The 23,882-nt window shown below is 40.4% G+C and overlaps 1 protein-coding gene across 1 annotated transcript in view; it reads left to right on the forward strand.

Moving 5' to 3' along the window:
- Window positions 1-3,349: 3,349 nt before the first annotated feature.
- LOC126482138 (synaptic vesicle glycoprotein 2A-like) overlaps window positions 3,350-23,882 on the forward strand; it is a 133,219-nt gene continuing 112,686 nt past the window's right edge. Inside the window, exons 1-4 of the mRNA XM_050106115.1 lie at window positions 3,350-3,365; window positions 3,440-3,499; window positions 7,623-7,784; window positions 20,078-20,240. Of these exons, the coding sequence (XP_049962072.1) occupies window positions 3,350-3,365; window positions 3,440-3,499; window positions 7,623-7,784; window positions 20,078-20,240 (401 nt within the window). The remainder of the gene's footprint in view (window positions 3,366-3,439; window positions 3,500-7,622; window positions 7,785-20,077; window positions 20,241-23,882) is intronic.

Here is a 23,882-nt window from a genome sequence, read left to right on the forward strand (position 1 = left end):
AAGAGGTGACCGAGTCGTGTAACCAATGGCACCCTATACCATCACGCCGGGTGCTACGCGAGTATGGCGATAACGAATACACGCTTCCAATGTGCGTTCACCGCGATGTCGCCAAACACGGATGCGGCCATCATGATGCTGTAAACAGAACCTGTATTCATCCGAAAAAATGACGTTTCGCCATTCGTGCTCTCAGGTTCGTCGTTGAGTACACCATCGCAGGCGCTCCTGTCTGTGACGCCGCGTCAAGGGTAACCGCAGCCATGGTCTCCAAGCTGATAGCCCATGCTGGTGCAAACGTCGTCGAACTGTTCTTGGAGATGGTTATTGTCTTGCAAACGTCCCCATCTGTTGACTCAAGGATCGAGACGTGGCTGCACGATCCGTTACAGCCATGCGGATAAGAAGCCTGTCATCTCTACTGCTAGTGATACGAGGCCGTTGGGATCCAGCACGGGGTTCTGTATTACCCTCCTGAACCCGCCGATTCCATATTCTGCTAACAGCCATAGGATCTCGACCAAAGCGAGCAGCAATGCCACTATACGATAAACCGCAATCGCGATAGGCTACAATTCGACCTTTATCAAAGTCGGAAACGCTATGGTACGCATTTCTCCTCCTTACACGAGGCATCACAACAACGTTTCACCAGGCAACGCCGGTCAACTGCTGTTTGTGTATGAGAAATCGGTTGGAAACTTTCCTCATGTCAGGACGCTGTAGGTGTCGCCGCCGGCGCCAACCTTGTGTGAATGCTCTGAAAAGCTAATCACTTCCACATCACAGCATCTTCTTGCTGGCGGTTAAATTTCGCGTCTGTAACACTTCAACTTCGTGGTGTAGCAATTTTAATGGCCAGTAGTGTATGTCGAAAATGTTCCGATTTCTCAACTTGGCACTCCATTTTCTAGCGTTCAAAGCTTCACTCTCTATGGCTGTGTTTCATCTCAAACAGCAATACTAAACTAAAAATAAAAAAAATGACAATCGATAAACAAACCCCTAGTAACCGGAATGCCAACATGGAAAACAAAGACGCTATGACCTTACGCACCAACCTAATATTTCTCTACTTCCTTGTGAGTTAATGAGCATTTCGCTCTCATTTAAGTATATGGCCGAAAGAGTCAGCCTTCAGGAATTGTGAAACGAACCCTGTCGTCCACAACCGCGTGCCACAAAGGCCGTAGATTCACCACGAGATGGGGAAGCTCACAGGCGTCTATTGTCTATTGAGGCCTAAGCTCTGTAGTGTGCGAGTGAGACAGATGAGAACCTATGTTATAGGGAAACCCAGTAGAAGCCGTTTGTGACAAGCAGAAGTAACAGTGTTAAACATGGCGGACCTAAGATCGGCCATAAAGGGAAACATTTATGAAAACTATTTAAATCTGTAATAATGCAGAGAATGAAGCCACAGTAATTTTAATCTGCGATCCTCCATAAAGTTTCATGGTGATCCCAATAAAACTTGAATATTGATCATATATATAATAGTTTAGGATTTTCTGTTAAAATGAAGTTAACAAGTTTTGTAACAAAGACCTGAATACTAAAATCTGAAGGCTTTGGTAGATCTTAACGATCGACATTTCATATAGAAGCTCATAATTAAAATGACAAACATTGTAAATTTCAATTCTGTAACTTTATTTGTTTAAAAGATGTAATAAATTTAAATTATCAGTATTTTCAGTTAAGCATAAGATCATCATTTCCTCCACACAAAACACATTGAAAGATGACAACATGGCACCTTATTGAATCATTAAGTAAAACAACAAGTATTTGTTGCAGAGGAAATGCTGGTGCAGACGTGAAAGCGGACAGTTCGGCTGGAGACGCCAAAGGGGACAGTTCGGATTGTGACACGAAAGTAGACAGTCGGTCTGTAGGTAGCTAGGAAACGAAACGACTTAGAAAATTTCGCGTTGTGTGGTGTCGCGGGACTTAGTCTCTGAGCGGTGAGCAGCCGCGAGCCTGGTGTGAACTCAAACTTTTCGCGTAGTCAACGAGGTGGAGTACTGGACTTGTAATTCGCGATGGGATTGTGAATGATCGAACTGTATCAAATGGATATGCACTCGAGTGTAACAGTAACTCTAACTACGACCACTTTCGCTATTAGTTTGCTACCTGAATAACCATTATTCTAACCAAATCGCAACTGTATGGTCTACATCATTTGTGGGTCGTGAATTTAGTTCCCGACATTATTATTGCTGTTATTATATGTTACATTAAATTTGCATTTCGCAAACTTGCCATCAGACAGACAATTTAACCAAAGGGTCACAAGTGTCTAATTTACGGCGTGTAATGCGACACGTGCGGTTCAAACCCTATACGAGTCTGAGCCGAGACATTTGGGTGAAGACGGACCGCATGTGAGCCCGAACATGGGATGTTAGTTCGCATCCTCTGTTAATGCCACCTGACAACGGTCAGAGTACTTAATTACGAACGAGGGTTTTGCGAGTTACCTCAGTCGTGGATACAAGAAATTTGTCGGGCATCAGCCTTTATTACCATTAGCCTATATCATCTTTCCACTTTAAATCACTATGTACGCTGTCATACATTTAACATGTGTGTCTGCTTCCAACGATCGGCAGTCGTGCAACTAATGTATTTCGGCTATTTATGAGCAAAATGTGAATTTTTTTTATTTTGACGGTCAAATGCCAAATTCTGCTCCACGCGTCGATGCTCTCACAGTTTTTCTCCAATTTACTACAACCTTCTACCGTCGCAACTTGTCCGTATACAACATCATCATCTGCGAGCAGTATTATAAAACTTCTGCGTTATCCATTTCCACACATGACTGTGAGAAATAGAAGTATATCTGAATATGATTAACGCCCTGTAAGTAAACCTAGTTTATAACAACAAACTAATTCTCTAGATGAGGCTACGTCATGCACTGCTGATATAGTGTCACTGAAACTGTAACATTTTGGAACGAAAGGACTCTGGTAAATTAGCGATTACAATGACAACACTTAATATGCGTCTCAGATAGCCCGCAGTACTGCTGCGAGTGACTTTTAGTTCACGGTTAAAAACAAGCGTGTTTCCATGGTTACGCCTCACTGTTCACTAGTCTTTCGATATGTGTTACGTGTACCGGCAACAGATGAATGCAAGGCTCTGACACAGCTCCGGTTTCGCGTGATCCAACTGGATGCTAAACACAAATGTTGTGTTTAATGCGATACGACAACCAAGAATGGTTTCAAATACTCAGCTCATCATTTTGCTAACAAAATGTTCCGTACGAATGTAGTGCGTTCACTAAAAGTGACCTCAAATTCAATTCTTTCGAGTGTGACAAGTGAGACAAATGCAAGGTGCATATGGTAAGTACCGAACCCACCACCGCTCTCACAAGGGTTATTCAAGTAGACTGCGTATTTTTAACTTGTGTTTGCAGATCTCTCGCTGGGGAAGATGGCAGAGCCATGTGATTTCGAGACAGCAATCGCTCAAACAGGTTAGTGCTGTGGAAAATATTATTTCTAACGTGAATAGTTATTTTTACTGAAAAAGACTGTATCGTTAGTGAATGAAGCGAATGGTAGGTAAAGTAGCTACCTGTGACCTAAATGCGTCGAGCGTGCAGCAATTCTCGTAACGAATACACTTTCTGTGAATTATTGTGTCTCTTACTGTACTTGCCAAAGGTAAGAACTGAAAGTAACAAGTAATAGTTTAAAATTATTCTACATCTACATGGATACTCTGCAAATAACATTTATGTGCCTGGCAGAGGGCTCATCGAACCACCCTCACAATTCTCTGTTATTCCAATCTCGTACAGCGCGAGGAGAAAACGAACACCAATATCTTTCCGTACAAGGTCTGATTTCCCTTACTTTATCATGATGATAGTGTCTCCCTATGTAGATCGGGGTTAACAAAATATTTTCGCATTCGGAGTAGAAAGTTGGTGTTTGGAATTTCGTGAGAAGATTCCGCCGCAACGAAAAAGTCTTTGTTTTGGTGATGTCCACCCCTAATCCTGTATCATTTAAGTGACACTCTCTTCCCTATTTCGCGAAAATACAAAACGTGCTGCCCTTCTTTGAACTTTTTCGATGTACTCCGTCAGTCCTATCTGATAAGGATCCCACACCGCGCAGCAGTATTCTAAACGAGGACGGACAAGCTTAGTTGGGCTGTCTCCTTAGTAGATCTGTTACATTTTCTAAGTGTCCTGCCAATAAAAGCAGTCTTTGGTTAGCCTTCTCCACAACATTTTCTGTGTGTTCCTCCCAATTCAAGTTGTTCGTAATTGTACTTCCTAGCTATTTAGTTGAATTTACGGCCTTTAGATTTGACTGATTTATCATGCAACCGAAGCTTAACGGATTCTTTTTAGCACTCATGTGGATGACCTCACACTTTTCCGTATTTAGGGTCAACTGCCAATTTTCGCACCATTCAGATATCTTTTCTAAATCGGTATGCTATTTGTTTTGCTCTTCTGATCACTTTACTAGTCGATAAACGACAGCATTATCTGAAAACTACCTAAGACGGCTGCTCAGATTGTCTCCCAGATCGTTTATATAGGCAAGGAGCAGCAAAGGGCCTATAACACTACCTTGGGGAACGCCAGAAATCACTTCTGTTTTACTGGATGACTTTCCGTCAATTACTACGAACTGTGACGTCCACAGTAAATCGCGAATCCAGTCACATAACAGAGACGATATTCCATAAGCACGTAATTTCACTACAAGCTACTTGTGTGTTACAGTATCAAAAGCCTTCCGCTAAACCAGAAACGCGGAACGAGTTTTTCAAGTGAAATATATCTTGACGTAGCAATATTTTAGATTATTCTGTTCTTAGTTATACTGAAAATTGTTGGCGATCTGATTTCAGGGTTTTCGGCCTGTAAACCACAAAGTCAAAGATAAATCGCCAGGATAAACAAATTAAGTGATAAAAAGGAACATTAATCAGATTTCATCGGGGCTTCTAATATGCAGGTTCCGCTGTCTTAGGCCAGCAGTAAACGTTCGTGTCATTTCATGTTGTCAATGTCAGGCATTTCACATATCTTTAATTTAAATATCAGACCTTTTTATCCTTTTATATAGTCGCAGCTGTCTCCTAACTTAAGTCTTTCAGTTCAAAACTTTTGAACACTACAACTTCGTCTTCCACTGGTCTACCTTCGCAAGCTTATTAACAGCTAACTTCGTAATAATTTTGAGGTACTATGGACTGGCTATTCATAAACAGTAATTGACGCTATAGTCACTTCAACCTGACTCTGTAGCCCCGCACGCAAAAACAGTGGTTACAGTGTAATGTTAGACTCAGTTTCTACAAATTAGGGTTAAGTTTTCCATTGGTATTTGCCCGAGAAAGCAAGTAGAAGCGACAGCATACAGTTAAGGATTTTCTGATTCTTCGCCGAAATCGTAGGCTGTTACTTTCTCATTCCGTTACTGACCTCACCTTTGGCTATGACATCGTTAAGTGGCAAGATTAGTTCGTTCGACGAAGATGTCAAACCTAACTGATTCGTGCTTCGAAACATTACGATATGTCATAGACTGCCATTTCCCCGTACCTGCCTGTCCAAAAATTTCAGAGACCGATTTTATTCCTGGCGTCTAAGCGATGTCAGCGCAGTAACTACGGTGGCAGCTGGAACTAACAACTGTAAGCAACAGATGTGCATTCCACCAATCAGCTGCGAGCAGGCAGTGTTACGCAGTGGATGTGCGGCAGTAGTGTCAGTGAGTCAACAGTGTAAATGTAAGTCAATAACGAATTTTGTTTTGTTTTATTTTTTTTAGGCTGGACATAAAGTAGTGTGTCAACGTCGTCTTGTCACAAATGAATCCCTAAATAAAGTGTTGAAGTCATTGTATCAGTGTTTTGAAGAAGAAAAAAGTAAGTGAAAAGTCTGTCCCACACACCTTGACTCCCCAACAAAAACCGTTTTTGGGCGCCTGATGATGCTTAGAACGCGACTACAGAATTTCAGTTGCTCAAAACTTTGTACTCATGTCCGTTTGCAGATCAAATCTAAATAAAATACCTGTCACTGAAGCTGCTACCCTCAGAGCTGGAGAGGTCTCTCTCATATACCCATAACCAGTGATCGCAATCAATTTACTCGCTCATTTTAAACGATTTCAGTTTCCAATAACAGTAAACAAGGCTCAAGGTCAGAGAGAGGTGGGAAGAAAAGACGGACAGAGAAAGGAAGAAAATGGATGTAGAGAGGGAAAGGAGATGGACAGAGATAGGGGAGAAAGAGATGGCGTTCCTGTTGTATCACTGAATATTAGTCATTCTTCCTGGAACACCCTATTCACTTGGTATTTGAGAGTGAGAGCACTTAGCCACTTCCAAGACACTTTACATATGGCTTCAAACCCTTACGAAATTTTTCTCGCTAAAATGACGAAAGGAAAAATGTTTAGCGTTTCCTACATTTTCACTGTTCACGCAGTAAAACTTAAGCATCAAGCACGGCGTTTCAGTTTATTACTTGTTTACAAGTAACTCTATTCCCAAGACATTGCAGACGTTATCCACACATTCATCTGAATGTACCTACAGAATTATATCATTGTATGACTCATAGTTCTGGTGATACGACGTTCATACATTGGAGTTTGATTTTTAAAAAGCTGCAGGTGGGGTCTACTGATATAACACAAATGAGCAACACAGACTAAATCTTATACATTGTCAACACGCCTGTCTTTAAAAAATAAACAAAGTAAAAAATAAAAATTACTGTCAGCAAATATCAGCTCCCTTTCACTCCATCACGCTCCTTTTTAAGAAATTATTGGGTATCAGTGTAGACAGCATGTAGGAAGTAGATTTTATTGCACCAGAACTATCACATTCCCTGACGAAGGGAAATTTTTTGCTTCAAATGAGCCTTCCTGTCGTGTCACTGAATATTAACCATTCTTCCTGGAACACCCTATTCATTTGGTATTTGAGAATCTATTGTGCACATGCCCTACAAAAATAATAAAATTATTGAAGATATCATGGAATCTGAAAATAACAAAAATTCTAGAATGGAGAAGACCAATTTGCTTTTTTACAAATTGGGCATTTTTCTAATCGAAAAAATTAGGGGCACAAAACTATGTAGCTGAATTTTGGAAATAATCAATTAAAAACGTAACATACTAGAAGACTAAAATTTTGATTGTGAATAACTTTCCTACCCTCAGATCAAGAATATTTTATCAAAACATTATTTTTAGATAGATCAGTTACATTATTAACCCCAGTAAATTACATAAAAATACATGTTGAACAACCAGAGTTTATAATATTCTGTTTGAATAAGGGAACAGTCAACATGGGTAACAGTCATAGGGCCTACGCGAGTTATTCACATAAGTAGATAGAAAATAAGAAAATAAACAGTATACTACTGCTGGGAACTGCTCAAGAACAACTTTCTCTGTTACATGCTTGATTTCTCGGGCTAGTGTTGGATCAGCAGGTTATGTTCTTACTTCAGTGCATTGCCTGCGCGTAGACTGCTGCAGTACATACCGACCCTCAGCTTCTGTGTAAGACACAACAAAGAAAAGCTGATTCGCATTATTCTATTTTAGGTTTTGGTTGGTTCAACATTATGTTAATGGCGGCGGCTTTCCTATCGGCCATGGTGTGCGTGTTTGACACAACTGCTATGGCATACGTCATCCCGCTGTCGCAGTGCGACCTCAAGCTTTCCAGCATTGACAAAGGAGCCCTCAACGCCATCGGTTATGCTGGTAACTGCACAAGCGTGAATATTATCTTACTTCTCATTTAAGAATAACACACTCAGCTGATCTCTACAGTAATTATCCAGCAAGTTACTAGTTCTCAGATTCACGTAGAAAAACGTATTTCCGTATGGTTGTGCGTGTGTGTGTGTTACTGTTACTAAGAATGAACAGAAGTAAAAGATATGGTACCAGAAAGTAAAAATGGAGGAATTTTGACCTTAAAAATATTTCAATGTTTGGTAAATAGTTGATTGGCTGCATGCTCGTTTTTCGTAACACTATCACTATACACGATAAAGTACAGTACAAAATGTAGATAATAGTGGTGACTGTCCCTTCATTTGGTGTAAAAAAAATAAAATAGCGCCGTTCGAGCGGTGCATTTCACGCAAATAATCAAAGTGTCTGTCCGTTTCCGTCTTAAAATCTGTAAGCCACGTCTATTCAAATATCAAATGAAAATTATTAAGGTGTCTACGAAATGCGAATACGAGATCCTCACTCTATAGGTGTTCTACTTTTTGGAGGAGCATAGTCTGCTCTACATGTACTCAATATCAAGCTTAAGGTCGTCAGGTGACTCCGGTACAGCGCTGGTTATGTTTTACGCAAAAACTGAACCTAAGTATTAGAAGAATCACTCTGTTTTTACCATTTTGTTTATATGTAACTTCAATTTAGAATTACGGTTCCGCAACGGATGCAAAGAGAAAGCCATAGAAGGAGTAAATCTTAGTTTCCATTCCAAAGTACCAGAAGGTCTTATTGTCGTTATCATACTAGTAGGATGCATTCGTCTCGTTAGTGTTCTTCTTCGAGGCATAGCCTAAAATAAGTATAGTTTCCGTATGAATACGAGAAGTCGTAGTTATTGAAAATACAGAAATTGAAGATTAGGAACTTACTTCAAATTATGTGGTAACGATAGTAAATGAACAAGAAATTCTCAGACAAAAGTAAGCGAAAAAACGACGGCAGTAGGCCTAAACAAAGTTATCTACAGTCTGTATTGCCCCCGAAGGCTTTGTTGCTCAAATATTTTGTTTCTCGCTGCCAACAACATCAATGACCTAACAGTTGTGGCAGTGTAGCTGTCCGGTATGCGTGTGTTACTGCAAATTAACTGCAACAACATTTCTACCACAGCAACTGATCGGTATGCGGGGTAGAAGTTGGTAGCAGTATGAGAGACATACGAAAACATTTATCATGTGTGTATGTTTACTTCCTTTTACCTCTCTTACCTGCTAGGTACACACACAATTTTTTTTGTGTACACCTAAGTATTGAACAGGATTGGGGAGAAGAGAAGTTTGTGGCACAACTTGACCAGAAGACGGGATCGGTTGGTAGGACATGTTCTGAGGCATCAAGGGATCACCAATTTAGTATTGGAGGGCAGCGTGGAGGGTAAAAATCGTAGAGGGATACCAAGAGATGAATACACTAAGCAGATTCAGAAGGATGTAGATTGCAGTAGGTACTGGGAGATGAAGACGCTTGCACAGGATAGAGTAGCATGGAGAGCTGCATCAAACCAGTCTCAGGACTGAAGACCACAACAACAACAATGGCAAAATACCTTACAAATTACATAAATGTAATTTTTCTCCTTATATGAATAATATTAAAATTCGGCACTTCAATTTTCAGTGTTCCCGTAAGGCTTTTTAATATTATGATGATCCATCATGAATTTTAAATTTCGTTGTGTGTATCGTGACCTCAGCAACAGTTGAAGAGCTGTTTTTATGCTGGCGATTCATTTTCTTCCCTCTAAGTTCCTCTTTCTAGTCCGTGATTGAGCTATAACCCAAGAAGACTGTTGTGTTTATGTTTCAAAAGTGGTCAAGACTGTGACTCTGTTAATCGCCACTGCTGTTCACTTCGCCTGACGGGTGTTCACTACGTTAGAGGGCAGAGCCGCCAGTAGTAGCCTAATTTCTGCATAATCCACATTTAGTAGTGTTATAGTTTACTGAAAGTCAACCCAACACACTTTGAGGAGTGTTAGCGTGCATTCAGATGTATAACGACAGTCTTACCCATTTCTTTCGTTCTATGCAGATTTAGAAACCATTATGTTTAAAATAAAGTAGTCACAATATGAAGCTCTACTACTAGCACCAACAAACCACATTCTGAATAATCATTTGAGAAGCTTCGATGGATTTTTCCTTTCGATTTCCACCATTTGATTAATGGATATACGTGTGTGTTCTGTTCACTATTTTTATTGCTTTTAGATTGACCTCCACTTAAATTGTAAAAATATTTTTCACAAAACGCTAAATTACTGTAGTAAGCTAGTACAAGCTTCAGTTCTATATGAGTCTCTGCACAGGAGACTGAAATGTGTTGTCTATTGTGTTAGTGGGTTTCATCGTACAGTTGAAAAGTTCAGGTATGTTTACTCTGTAAAGTAGTGTATACATAGTTGAGTAATGCGCCAAATAAATGCGTCAAAATTTTGACTATTATAGTGTGCTCGTCTATAAGAAAGAGAGAAATGAATAAACGAAACGCGAGATAGAATAACAGAGGCATATGGTATAGATTTATAATTTCCTGCATTTTGTGTCTCCAAACTTAATATTTTTGGAGTACTTTCAATGGCCAGCAATGATGTTTAAAAATGTATTGAACTTACATACTATGCTTACATCTTCTGGGTTTATAGCGCTTGTAAGAGACAAAATTACATCGATGTATTTTCCTCTTGTTCATAGTTCAGTAGAATCTACACAAAGCCACTATCCATCGTGTTGATACACTTAGTACAAAACATAGTACCAGCTAATAATTATTCTCTGACAAATCTTCAATGGCTTGAAAGCTGGTTAATGCGGAAAATAAGTACCAAAAGTATTAAATGCGTACAGTCTGTTTCTTATATACTTATGCTTCACTGTTATTCAATGTCAGATGTGCTCCGTGACATATTTTTTATTACGTGCCGTCGTTAAGCTTGGCTTGACTTTACTCTTACGGAAAAGTCCATTAAATTACCTGATACACGAGTAAATATACCTCTGAAAGAAACTAATATTGAAATTAAATAAGAACGAAATGAATAACGCAAGAATGGCAAGCCAACAATGAACATAACGTGCAGTAAATTGAGCAATTCCAGCAGCTGCAATGTAATACTTATTTGTTTGTATCTAGATATTTCTGCAAAATAAGCTTGCCTGTTTCGGCTTACAATGCCATTTTCAAGTACACCTGTGGGTGTTGCCAATAACAGATCTTATGTACATCTTACTTATGATTATGAACATGTTTTTTTGGATTACATTTATACTTCCTTCTACTTGGAGATGACGGTCATCTGGCATCCAGGGGCCAACTGGGAGCTTTCTATTGTGAAATATTTTTATTATAATCACGTAGCCGCGAAAATACAACATTTTTGGTGGTAACACGTGTTTGACAGCTATTTGACACTTGGGATCCTTAGATGCCAAATGCTTACAGATTTTATTTATTTATTTATTTTTTCTTGGGAGTCAGAAATGGTGCTTTTGTTGCATAGATATTATGTAGTTAATTTCTTTTGATGTGTTATCTGTAATTTCATATATTTATCTTTTCTCGTGGTGGAAAATTTTAATAAAATTTGCTAAGTAGGGCTTGTGTTTTAAGTCAGTTTGTTCAATGAGTAAGTCGTACGGGAAATTCTTCATATGAGTATATACCTCCGATTCTTCCAAAATATTCATAGTACATTCTTTAGATATTTTGTGTAAAATTTGTATAGTGTTTCTAGTGTGTTCTACCTTGTGTTCTTCATTTTGAAGATGTATGTTGAACGTTGACTGACTGTTTTCACATGCTGTCGTATGTTCTTTGAATTTAATGCTGGTGTTTCTTCTTGTTTGTCCGATGTAAAATATCTTACAGTTTTCACAAGAAATTTTGTAGAACCCTGTGTTCGGAAATTCTGGGAATTTCGCGTTTCCTGATCGAATTCGTGTTTTCTGATTATTGGTCATGCAAAAGAATAATTTTATATTTGTCTTACGTAAAATTTCGTTCATTTTATTCGTTATCTGGCCTAAGATAACTTGTTGGTACATATGTTATCTTCGTTTTGGTTGTAGGTTCTCTTTTCTGTGTTATATCCTTATGTTTGGGTTGTTTTTTAGGTTTTGTTTGTTAATTATACATTCTGCACGCTATATTTGGGTGGAAAATATTTTTCTGTGTATTGTGGTATTGTGATTTCTTTTTGTATTACATGTTGCTCTAGGTACAAATTAACAATTCCGTTGACTACTGATTGAAGAATTGTTATTAATGATGCTGCCTGTAGTGGTTGCTTTTCTATATAGTTAAAAAATAAGAAAGTTGTATATTGCACGTGGTTTGCAGAGATGTTGGTCTCAGCTTCTTTGGTAAAGTTTGTTTTTGGTGATAAGTTGTCAATTTTTGGGAGTATTTCTCGGATTTCAGCGTTGTCACGATTTATTAGCAATAGGGTATCGTCTACATATCTGTAGTAATACACAATTTTCCAGTTAATTGTCTGTTCAAACTTAGAAATGTTTCTTCTAATTTATTTAAAAATGTCTACAATCACAACTGCTATGCAGTTGCCCACTGCAACCCCGACCTCTTGTGCGTAGAATTTCTTGTTACATTCGAAACAATTTGTAGAGAGTGAGAGCTGTGGCAGAGCAGATCTGTGAATTTGTGGATTTCTGTGATAGAAATGCTTCTATTTTGAAGAATGTTTTTTATAATATCTAATGTTTCTGCAACTGGGGAATTGGTGTATAGATTTGTAATATCAAATTAGATTAATTTCGCAGTTTGTGAGATTTGTATTTCTATGATGGTACAGGATATGGTTCATGTGTTTCTCACAGTGTATATTTTATTGTATGTGTATTGGGTAGTTAACGGTTTATTTAATTTTTTACTTCATAGATAGGTGGGCTATCTATGCAGTCTACAAGTGGACAGATAGGGATTTGTGGTTTATGTATCTTTGGATGGACATGTAATGTGGTGGTGTGTGGATTCATGACATCGTCTCTATTCTTTTCTTGGTCAGTGAAAATTACATTACAGTTTTTATGGGTCTTTTAGTGTAGGCGACAGACATGTTGTTGGGGTTAAGTTGTATTTGTGTAACTTTATTATATTAGAAAAGAATAATTACCGTAATTACACAGTTTGATTGATAAAACTGTACTATTTTCTTTATTAGATAGAGCTTCTATCTCATCTTGAGTGGTAAATTTTTCATTTATGCTGTTGAGGGTGTGGCGTTCTGACTGTCTGTTACGGGTATTTCTGTGTTGAAGTTCTATTTCAATAGTTTTCGCCACTTTTACTGTTGATTCAATTTTTTCTCTTATCGATGCCAACTTTTGTTGTTGCGATCAGTTGTTCAATCGATGCTCTGTGTAACTGTAATATCAGCTTTTATTTGAGGCCTTATTTGATTAAGTTAATTTCTTCCTTCCTGCACGAAATTCTACAGCGGACAAACGGGAAGAAATATAAACATTAGATTCAAAGAATATACGAGGACACGTGAAAGTAAAAACTCAACGTTATAGCTACATTTTAAAAATGAAGAACACAAGGCAGAACACACTGGAAACAGTGCACAAATTTTACAAAAAATACCTAAGGGACACACTATGTGGGTTGCTCAGAAAGTAATACAGCACCCTTTTTTTCTCAGCCAAAAACAATGCTACGAATGCGAAATGTTACTTATGTATTATTTGAAGTCTCCTGAGTGAGCGCGACAAGTTTCCGTCACTTCCGACAGATAGCGTGGGTGTAGGTCAGTTTCAAAATGGCATCTGTAGGTGATGTACGTTACAAGCACCGTGCCGTCATTGAATTTCTCACTGCAGAGAAAGAAACTGTGGGAAATACTCACAAAAGCTTGTGCAAATTCTATGGAGCGTCTGCTGTCGACAGAAGTACAGGAAGTCGCTGGTCACGGAGGGTGAGGTCATCAGAGTGCGGTTCGGCGGAGCTCCACGATTTGCAGCGGTCGGGGAGACCATCCACGGCTGTCACAACTGACATGATGCAGCGAGCTGATCTTGTCATTCAAGAGGACAGACACATTACGACTCGGCAGTTGGCGCTGCCTCTGTCGGTCAGCAAAGGAAGTTCGACAGTGAAGCACTAGCCCCACCTCCAGGACAAGGATTCGTACCAACAACGCATACACGCCCATGTTTCGCGCTGGGGGAAGGCCATAGAATGGGATGGAGATTACATGGAGAAATAGGGTGTGTAGACAAAACACCCTTCTTTCGTGCGAATTTCTCATTATGTTCAATAAAGAATTGTTGAAGGAAAGAAAATGCGGTGCATTACTTTCTGGACAACCCTCCTATGAATATTTTGGAAGAATTAGAGATATACACTGAGGTAACAAAAGTCATGGAATACCTCCTGATATTGTGTCGGACCTTCTTTCTCCTGGCGTAGTGCAGTAGCTCGACGGGCATGGACTCAACAGATCGTTGGAAGTCAACTGCAGAAACATTGAGCCATACTGCCTATATATCTGTTTATAACAGCTAAAGTGTTACCGGTGCAGGATTTTGTGTACGAACTGACCTCTCGATTATGTCCCATAAATGTTAGATGGGATTCATGATGGGCGATCTGTGTGCCCAAATCATCCGCTTAAATTGTCCAAAATGTTCTTCAAATCAATCACGAGCAGTCGTGGTCCAGCGACATGGTCCATCGTCATGCATAAAAATTCCGTCGTTACTTGGGAACATGACGTCCGTGAATGACTGCAAATGGTCTAGAAGTGGGCAAACAGACCAGAGTACGAAGTCCATTCCAAGTACAAACAGCCTAAATCATTGTGGAGCCACCACCAGTTTTCAGAGAGGCCTATTGAAAAGTTGGACCCATGGCTTCATGTCGTCTGCGCCACTCACGAACTGAAAGAGATTCATCCCATCAGGCCACGGTTTTCCAGTCATCTCAGGTCCAATCTGTGTGTTTGGAGAGACGCTGCAGACGATGTCGTGCTGTTAGCAAAGATACTTACGTCAGCCGTCTGCTGACATAGCCCATTAGCGTCAAATTTCGCCGCAGTGTCCTAACTGATATGTTCTTCGTACGTCCTACATTGATTTCTGTGATTGTTTCACGCAATGTTGTTTGTCAGTTAGCACTGACAATTCTGCGGAAAAGCCGCTGCCCTCGGTCGTTAAGTGGAGGCCGTCGGCCCCTGCGTTGTCCGTGGTGAGAGCTAACGCCTGAAATTTGATATCTCGACACAGTCTTGACACTGCGGATCTCGGAATACCGAATTCTCTAACGATTTCCGAACTGGTATGCACCAAGCGTCTATCTCCAACTTCTATTCCGCGTTCAGAACCTGTTATTCTAGACATGCGACCATAATCACGTCGGAAACCTTTTCAAATGAATCATTTGAGTACAAATGAAAGATCCACCAACGAAATGCCTTTTATACCTTATGTAAGCGACATTGTCACCATCTGTATATGTGCCTGTCGCAATCGCATGAATTTTGTCAACTCAGTGTCCATTCATGTGAAAAACTCTCCGAATGACTTACTCAATAAACAAACAGACCTGAAATGCAAGCCCAACTTAGAAAATGTTATTAAAATTTTCGACCACGAGAAAGGAAAAATATATGAAATAGCAGATAACACATAAAAAAATTAACCGTATAATATCTATGCAACAAATCCACCTGCCCTGACTCCCAAGATAAAAAAAAAATGTAGCATATGGCATCTAAGGATCCCAGGCGTCACATAGCTGTCAAAAAACACGTATTATCACCAAAAAATTTATATTTTTATGGATACGTGATTACAATAACAATATTTCACAATACAAAGCTCACAGTTGGTCCCTGGATGCCAGATGACCGTCGTCTCCAACTAGACGTAAGTAGAAATGTTATATGTAAAAATACGTTTATGATATTCAAGCAAGATGAACGTAAGCATTGTAAACCGAAACAGGCAAGCTTATTACGCAGAAATGTTTAGATGCAAACGAATAAAGGTTACATTGCAGCTACTGGAACTGATTTCTTGTAAAATGTCGTATTCGGAGTAGTTCATGCTGCAGGCCCTATTGAAAAAAAAAAGACTTTTCCTTTTAAAATCGTGAATTAATTCTTTCATCTTCCTACAATCTTTGATTTCACAGCATCAGAGATAATGAATTCTGTGGAGTTTAATTTTGATCGCTTACCAAATAAAGGATATTCTCACACGAGTTTTAGCAACGGGACGATGTTACTTCGTTCATCAATACCACAAGCATGCCGTCTCACAAACATTTGCATGCGATTAGAGAGACACTGAGCGTGCATCTATAATTACGTGATACCATGAGCAAGTTAAGCAAAATTATTACCTCTCAGTATCTGTAGGAAACTGACAGAACAAACATACACTAACTGTTTCGCTGATCACAGTCTTCCACATACAGGATCAACATGGAAACAAATGAATTTAAGTTTTCAGTTGACATTAAATTATACAAAATGTTCTCGCGATTAACTAGAAACAAACAACAGAGAGGTACACAGCTGATTATTAGCCCGACGGAAGCATGTGTAATACCGCCATGTTGGGATGGAGGGAGGGGGGGGGGGGGGTGGACTGAATGATGTCAAAACTGGGTAAAATTATAACGTGGAGTTGCATTGACTAAACTTCAGATCCTTACCAATAGCTGCTTCATGCAAAAGGTTCAGCGGTAACCACATGATTAATACTAAACAGATAACTGAACGCAAATGGTGGGAACATATGGTCGTACATCACTTACAAAGAAAGGATGCTAAAACTGACAAAATTCTTAATCGAAACGGAGACAGTTTCAATAGTATTGAAGTGAACTCTAACTGCAAAACTGAAGCAATTGATTTTGGCTGCACAAACCTACCACACGGCAAATGGTGGGTGCATATTGGTGGACACTACTTAAATCAAATTACAGAAAAATCGGTGAAGCAACATGTGGCCAAATTCCACATACAAAGATATACCCTTGATTTTGACCAAAGTAAATCAAAACGGTACCAAACGAAAAAATACGTGATTTTATACCTTTTCCAACACTACGTAAGCGCTCTGAAAACGTAATTACACTGACGTGACAGAAGTCATGGCATATCGATATTCACATATACGGATGACGGTAGTATAGCGCACACAAGGTATACATGGGCAGTGCATTGGAGGAGCTGTCATTTCTGCTTAAGAGAGTTGTGTAAAAAGGTGCCCGCACGACGGATTTTAACAGTCTTTGAACGCGGAATGGTAGCTGGAGCAACACGCATCAGACATTCCATTACGGAAACAGTTAGGGAATTCAGTATTCCGAGATCCACAGTGTCCCGAATGTGCCGAAAATATCTAATTTCAGGCATTGCTTCTCACGGGACAAGACAGAGGCGAACTGCTTTCACTTAACGACAGAGAGCAGCGGCGTTTGCGTAGAGTTGTCAGTGCTATCAGGCAAGCAACACTGTGTGAAATAACCGCAGAAGTCGATGTGGGATGTATCCATTAGGACAGTGCGGCTAAGTCTGGCATTAATGGGCTATGGCAGCAGACGACAGCACGACACCACGACACCCCCTTCAGTGCCTCTCCTGGACTCGTGACCATGGTAAGAGCTGAGGATAGGGTTCGAGTGAGGCGAAGACACTATGAATCCATGGATCCAAGCTATCAACAAGGCACTATGCAAGCTGGTGCTGATTCCATAATGGTGTAGGCTTTGTTTACATGGAACAGACTGCGTCATCTGGATGTTCGACTGCTTGGAGGACATTTGCAGTCATTCATGGCCGTCAGGTTCCCAAACAACGATGGAGTTTTTATCGAAGACAATGCACCATAACACCAATCCAAAGTTGTTCGCGACTGGTTTGAAGAATATTCAGAACAATTCGAGCGTATAATTTGGCCACCCAGATCATCCGACATGAGTCCATCGAACATATATGGGGCATATCAAGATGTCAGATTATGTACAAAATCCTGCACCGGCAACAGTTTCGCAATTATGAATATCGATAGAGGCAGCATGGCTCCATATTTCTGCAGAGGACTTCCAACGACTTGTGAAGTCCATACCACGTCGAGTTAATGCTCTACGCCGGGCAAAAGGAAGTATGACACGATATTAGTAGGTATACCATGATTTTTGACACCTCAAAGAAGAGCGTACGCTTGTGGTTCACACTCGACCTGGATGGTCACGACTGAGTCCCCCTTTTACTTTTTAAACCACCAAAAGCATAATAATTAATACACTTCTCTAGGTTTCTGTGACTACGTTGATGTTGAAAGTCAGATAATTAGCATTTTCAGTAACGAACCAGCACATTCCAATGCCCTCTTTTGTACTACAACATTACGAGCCCTGATGTGATGTCCCATACATCTAAAGCCAGTCGAATAACTGCGATGTGGCAGCACCGGAGGGACAACGATTCCTTGTTCAAACTCACAACGAGAGGCCACGACGTTTGGAACGCGGATTTACTGTAAACTTCGTACACTCGTAGTATTACATGAGGACAACAAAATGTGTAAGCAGTAACGCGTACTTCTCAAGCGTTACTGAGAAAATCGCAAGATAATTTCAGTCGTCGAAAATATATCTGTGCGTGGCCATTTAAACCATGAAACGGCTGCAGCCGAGTGGTGCCGGCACGGTAGCTCAGCGTGTTCGGTCAGAGGGTTAGCTACCCTTTATAGTAAAAAAACTGAGCGAACGGATCATCGATCAAACAATATAGAACAATTTAAAAAAAAAGTGTTTGACGTTCAAGCCGCTGGACCACTGGATCGAGTTCCGTTCGTCAGTTTTTTTTTCAACACAGTCGTTTTCTTTATTATTTGTATTACAATTGATATAATGGGGAAAATACGTGTAATCGGATGAACTTTTATTAAATTTACAATGTTATTTGGCAGTCTACTAATTTTTATTATCACAAATAAAATAATATTCGTAACTATCAACTAATAAACGACCAAACGCATAGAGTGATACCGGTTTCCCCCTTCAAGCTAGACAAGTTTCGTTCTTTGTAGTTTTTTCGTTTGACGCTTATTTCGTGAGATATTTGGCCCGGTCACGATCAATGGACCACCCTGTATAAGAAACTGAGTCATTATAAAGATCTACAGACCACTGCGCTTATTTCAAATGTGTCACAGTAAGGACTTGAAGCATTAGTCCATGTGACATGTGTCATCATACATGTGCTATGTGCAATTAATATTTTAGTTCCTCTGAAGATAGAGACTGAACATACGACACCAGAAAGTTTAAACTGAAGAATTTCGTCCCTATAATATTCCACTTTGTGATAAATCGCAAATTTTCTGAATGTCCTAACTTCAAATACGGTGTTTTTCGGGGCAGATTCACTGTATTGTACCAGGAGGCCGTTTCCCAGTGCCACGGCAACAAAATTTATTAAAACAGGGACTCAGCAGTACGATATACTGCACTGAAAAATTTATAAAACATTAGTGTCTATATCTTCTTTTCCTACCGCAAAACAATTATCGACGTGCCGTGACACTGTTCTCAAACAAGTGAAATGTTCTTGCATTTATCTCTTAAAAGCTTTAAGTAAAGTTCATTCAAATATCGGATGTGAATTATTGTGACATTCGTGAAATAGGTGTACAAAAACCACTGTACTTATCAGCTAGATATGTCTGTGCCCTGACGATGTAACGCTATTCAAAATTTCCATCGCGCTTGAAGACAAACTTTAGGCCGCGCCGTACTCACACGACCTTTCAGTCGATGTATTTCGGCGATAAAAATCCCGTTCTGCGCATCTGAATCTCCACTGCTGTTCTACGGCGTCAATGCTGGACTTTTATCGCACGTCCTGCTGCTCTTCTCCCGTAATGGTTCCATGGGCGGGCCTAGAAGCGACGCGAGTGACTTCTGGGAAAATCACATCTTAATGAACAAGTTTCTGTTAATTTCGTGGGACACTTCATGGTTCAACCGCTTAGTGACGATGACTATACACGATCTTAACGTTGTCTGCACCTTTAGTTTAGCTCGTCATTTGATAACCCGTGTCCGATCACATACATGTAAAGATCAGTTTAGTAAAATGACCCCGTAAAAATAAAACTGTATTACTGGATTTCTTGGGCAAGTCGGTAGTATGGCACTGAATTTAAAGAATTAATTTTAATTTGTCAGCTTCCGATGTTATTACGAACGTGCCAAGTGCGGTGATTTCTCATGTCTGTCCGTAGGACTGATCAGCAGCTCGCTACTGTGGGGCTCCGTTTCAGACATGGTCGGTCGAATCAAGCTGCTCAGAGTCGCCTTGCTCATTGACGGCATCCTGGCCTTCTGCTCGGCTTTCTCAACCTCGCTCTGGATGTTGCTATCTCTCAGATTCATAGTCGGATTCATGTGAGTAGTCAAAACTATATCTACAGTATACTGACCAAATCATGTTGGTCGATAAGATCAATACTTTTCTAATTAATTTGCCATAGAGAAAGCTAGTTTTCAAGCACAAGAAAAAGGTAATGTATCATTTTTTTAGATGCTTATATTTTTCATGAAATTTGACTCTCACTTACAACCTGCTATGTAATTTATGAAATAGATATTTTTATTAAATTGGTCTTGATTTGATATAATATGACAAATTTGATCTTCTAAAAAGAAGGATGGCTATAATTTCCATTTTTATACTACTTTCAATTTTATTTTTAACAGTTTTTGTATGACTTTCAATTTTATTTTTAACATTTTTTATAGAGTTCTTCTGTTTTTCTTTTTACTTTTGATAATGGCAGCTTAAATGTTGAATCTGGCCAGCTTTTGTCATAATATTTACCGCGAGCAAGACAGTTTTTATTAAATGTGAGTTTTTATATCTTTCCTGTTTCTGATATAGTTAACTCTTTCTCCATTCCTTAAATATTAATAAAATTTGTAACGCGAAGTAAATACTTATATTATGCATTTAGTGTTGTTCTTGTTATTGTCCTCACTGCTGTCTTCGGTTTAGTATTTTATATTTCCACGTTTTACAATTGTTTCCGGGAATTACACTCCAGGAAATTGAAATAAGAACACCGTGAATTCATTGTCCCAGGAAGGGGAAACTTTATTGACACATTCCTGGGGTCAGATACATCACATGATCACACTGACAGAACCACAGGCACATAGACACAGGCAACAGAGCATGCACAATGTCGGCACTAGTACAGTGTATATCCACCTTTCGCAGCAATGCAGGCTGCTATTCTCCCATGGAGACGATCGTAGAGATGCTGGATGTAGTCCTGTGGAGCGGCTTGCCATGCCATTTCCACCTGGCGCCTCAGTTGGACCAGCGTTCGTGCTGGACGTGCAGACCGCGTGAGACGACGCTTCATCCAGTCCCAAACATGCTCAATGGGGGACAGATCCGGAGATCTTGCTGGCCAGGGTAGTTGACTTACACCTTCTAGAGCACGTTGGGTGGCACGGGATACATGCGGACGTGCATTGTCCTGTTGGAACAGCAAGTTCCCTTGCCGGTCTAGGAATGGTAGAACGATGGGTTCGATGACGGTTTGGATGTACCGTGCACTATTCAGTGTCCCCTCGACGATCACAAGTGGTGTACGGCCAGTGTAGGAGATCGCTCCCCACACCATGATGCCGGGTGTTGGCCCTGTGTGCCTCGATCGTATGCAGTCCTGATTGTGGCGCTCACCTGCACGGCGCCAAACACGCATACGACCATCATTGGCACCAAGGCAGAAGCGACTCTCATTGGTGAAGACGACACGTCTCCATTCGTCCCTCCATTCACGCCTGTCGCGACACCACTGGAGGCGGGCTGTACGATGTTGGGGTGTGAGCGGAAGACGGCCTAACGGTGTGCGGGACCGTAGCCCAGCTTCATGGAGACGGTTGCGAATGGTCCTCGCCGATACCCCAGGAGCAACAGTGTCCCTAATTTGCTGGGAAGTGGCGGTGCGGTCCCCTACGGCACTGCGTAGGATCCTACGGTCTTGGCATGCATCCGTGCGTCGCTGCGGTCCGGTCCCAGGTCGACGGGCACGTGCACCTTCCGCCGACCACTGGCGACAACATCGATGTACTGTGGAGACCTCACGCCCCACGTGTTGAGCAATTCGGCGGTACGTCCATCCGGCCTCCCGCATGCCCACTATACGCCCTCGCTCAAAGTCCGTCAACTGCACATACGGTTCACGTCCACGCTGTCGCGGCATGCTACCAGTGTTAAAGACTGCGATGGAGCTCCGTATGCCACGGCAAACTGGCTGACACTGACGGCGGTGGTGCACAAATGCTGCGCAGCTAGCGCCATTCGACGGCCAACACCGCGGTTCCTGGTGTGTCCGCTGTGCCGTGCGTGTGATCATTGCTTGTACAGCCCTCTCGCAGTGTCCGGAGCAAGTATGGTGGGTCTGACACACCGGTGTCAATGTGTTCTTTTTTCCATTTCCAGGAGTGTATGTTGTATTCTGTAATATGGACACTAACACAGCTTTGCAACCGATAAACTGTAAATTTAAAAATAAGGTAAGTTTAGAAGTCAACTTGAGCTCCATTATGGACTGTCACGGTGTCCTTCAACATCACTTATTGATGTTTGTATCTCTCCAGAAGTAATGTCAACCATGAAAACATCTCCACCATAACTTGTAATGGGCTTACCTGGAGCAGAGGTGAAAGGATGGTAAATAATTAGCAAAAAATTAAATTTCGAACTGAGGCAAAATTCGCTCATCGCACATAGTTCCGAAAAAGAAGAGGCAATATTACCCAACATTCGCCTAAAACACACTATTAAATGTTTCACGTAACAAACTCGAACTTCCTACACTCGCTCATATCTCTATTAATTTTGTTCGGACTGCAGGACGTGGGAAAAAACGGTCAACTTCACCCCAATTCCACGCAAATTTGCAATGTTTTATTTATGTGCCTATAAACAGGTAAAGTGTAACAGACCAAAATGAAAAGTGCTGCTATCGTAGCACACAAAAAAAGAGAATATGTCCAGGGCACAATTAGGGATGGAAAAGAAAGGAACTAGTTTTTCGACTTCTCTTACTGCTTCAGAGACGTTTAAACCGAAACATTTTGACATATTTGTGCTATTTTAGTTGTTACTGTTGGTACACATGTCACGTAATGTAGTGCATCTTGTCAAGTAAAATAACATGATGGGTGATGTCATGTCGTTTAACATGGCACATGGAATTTGTGATGTCCTGTAATATGACAGACACTGAGGTACTTCCTGTTATACATGCATACATGCACTTCCACTCTTGATACTTCCTGTGGTAGATGCAGCCTACTCTCTAGAAGCACATAAATTTGTGTCTATTTGTTCTTACACCCCTCGCCATACTTGTAAAAAAGGGTGGGTGTAAAGTAGCTCGCTGCCCTGGGGAAGTAAGATTAACTCGTAAAACAGCACGAATATGTCGAGATGTTTTGTTTTAAATATGTTTGAAGCTGCCAGATAATTCTAAAAGCTTGTTCCCTCCTTTTACCTCACTGACTCAGTCCAGGACTTTTTCGTCTTTTTTGTGCTGCGATAGGAGCATTTTTCATTCGGGTTCCCAGGTTTTAACTATAGCGTATTTTAGACATTAGACTGGCATAAATTGTGCAACCGATGTAGAATTTTGTTGACTTGGGCGACGACTGATCCGGTAAAGATTTTTTATTGCCTTTCGAACCATATTTCGTATATCGTGGCGATGGATAAACGTATGACAAAACAATAGGACGGCTATTAATTACACGTATTTGTCTACCTTCTTACAAAATTTGAACCGATTAACGCATGCTTCAAACACAGAAGTGGCGAGCGCAAAGAAGCTCACAAGAATGTATTTTTTTCGTTTATTTCATTCACTTTAAATGGTTTCCGCGCACTAAGTTCACGTAAGAACGAATTTTACGTACTACATCCAGCTCGGCTTTAAATCATCTTATTCCGACAACGGATAAAGATTATTGGATACAAAATTTCGTTTTGGCTTTATCCACCTAGCTAATTTCGTGAAA

This window comes from Schistocerca serialis, chromosome 5, assembly GCF_023864345.2.
Source record: "Schistocerca serialis cubense isolate TAMUIC-IGC-003099 chromosome 5, iqSchSeri2.2, whole genome shotgun sequence".
NCBI lineage: Eukaryota > Metazoa > Arthropoda > Insecta > Orthoptera > Acrididae > Schistocerca > Schistocerca serialis.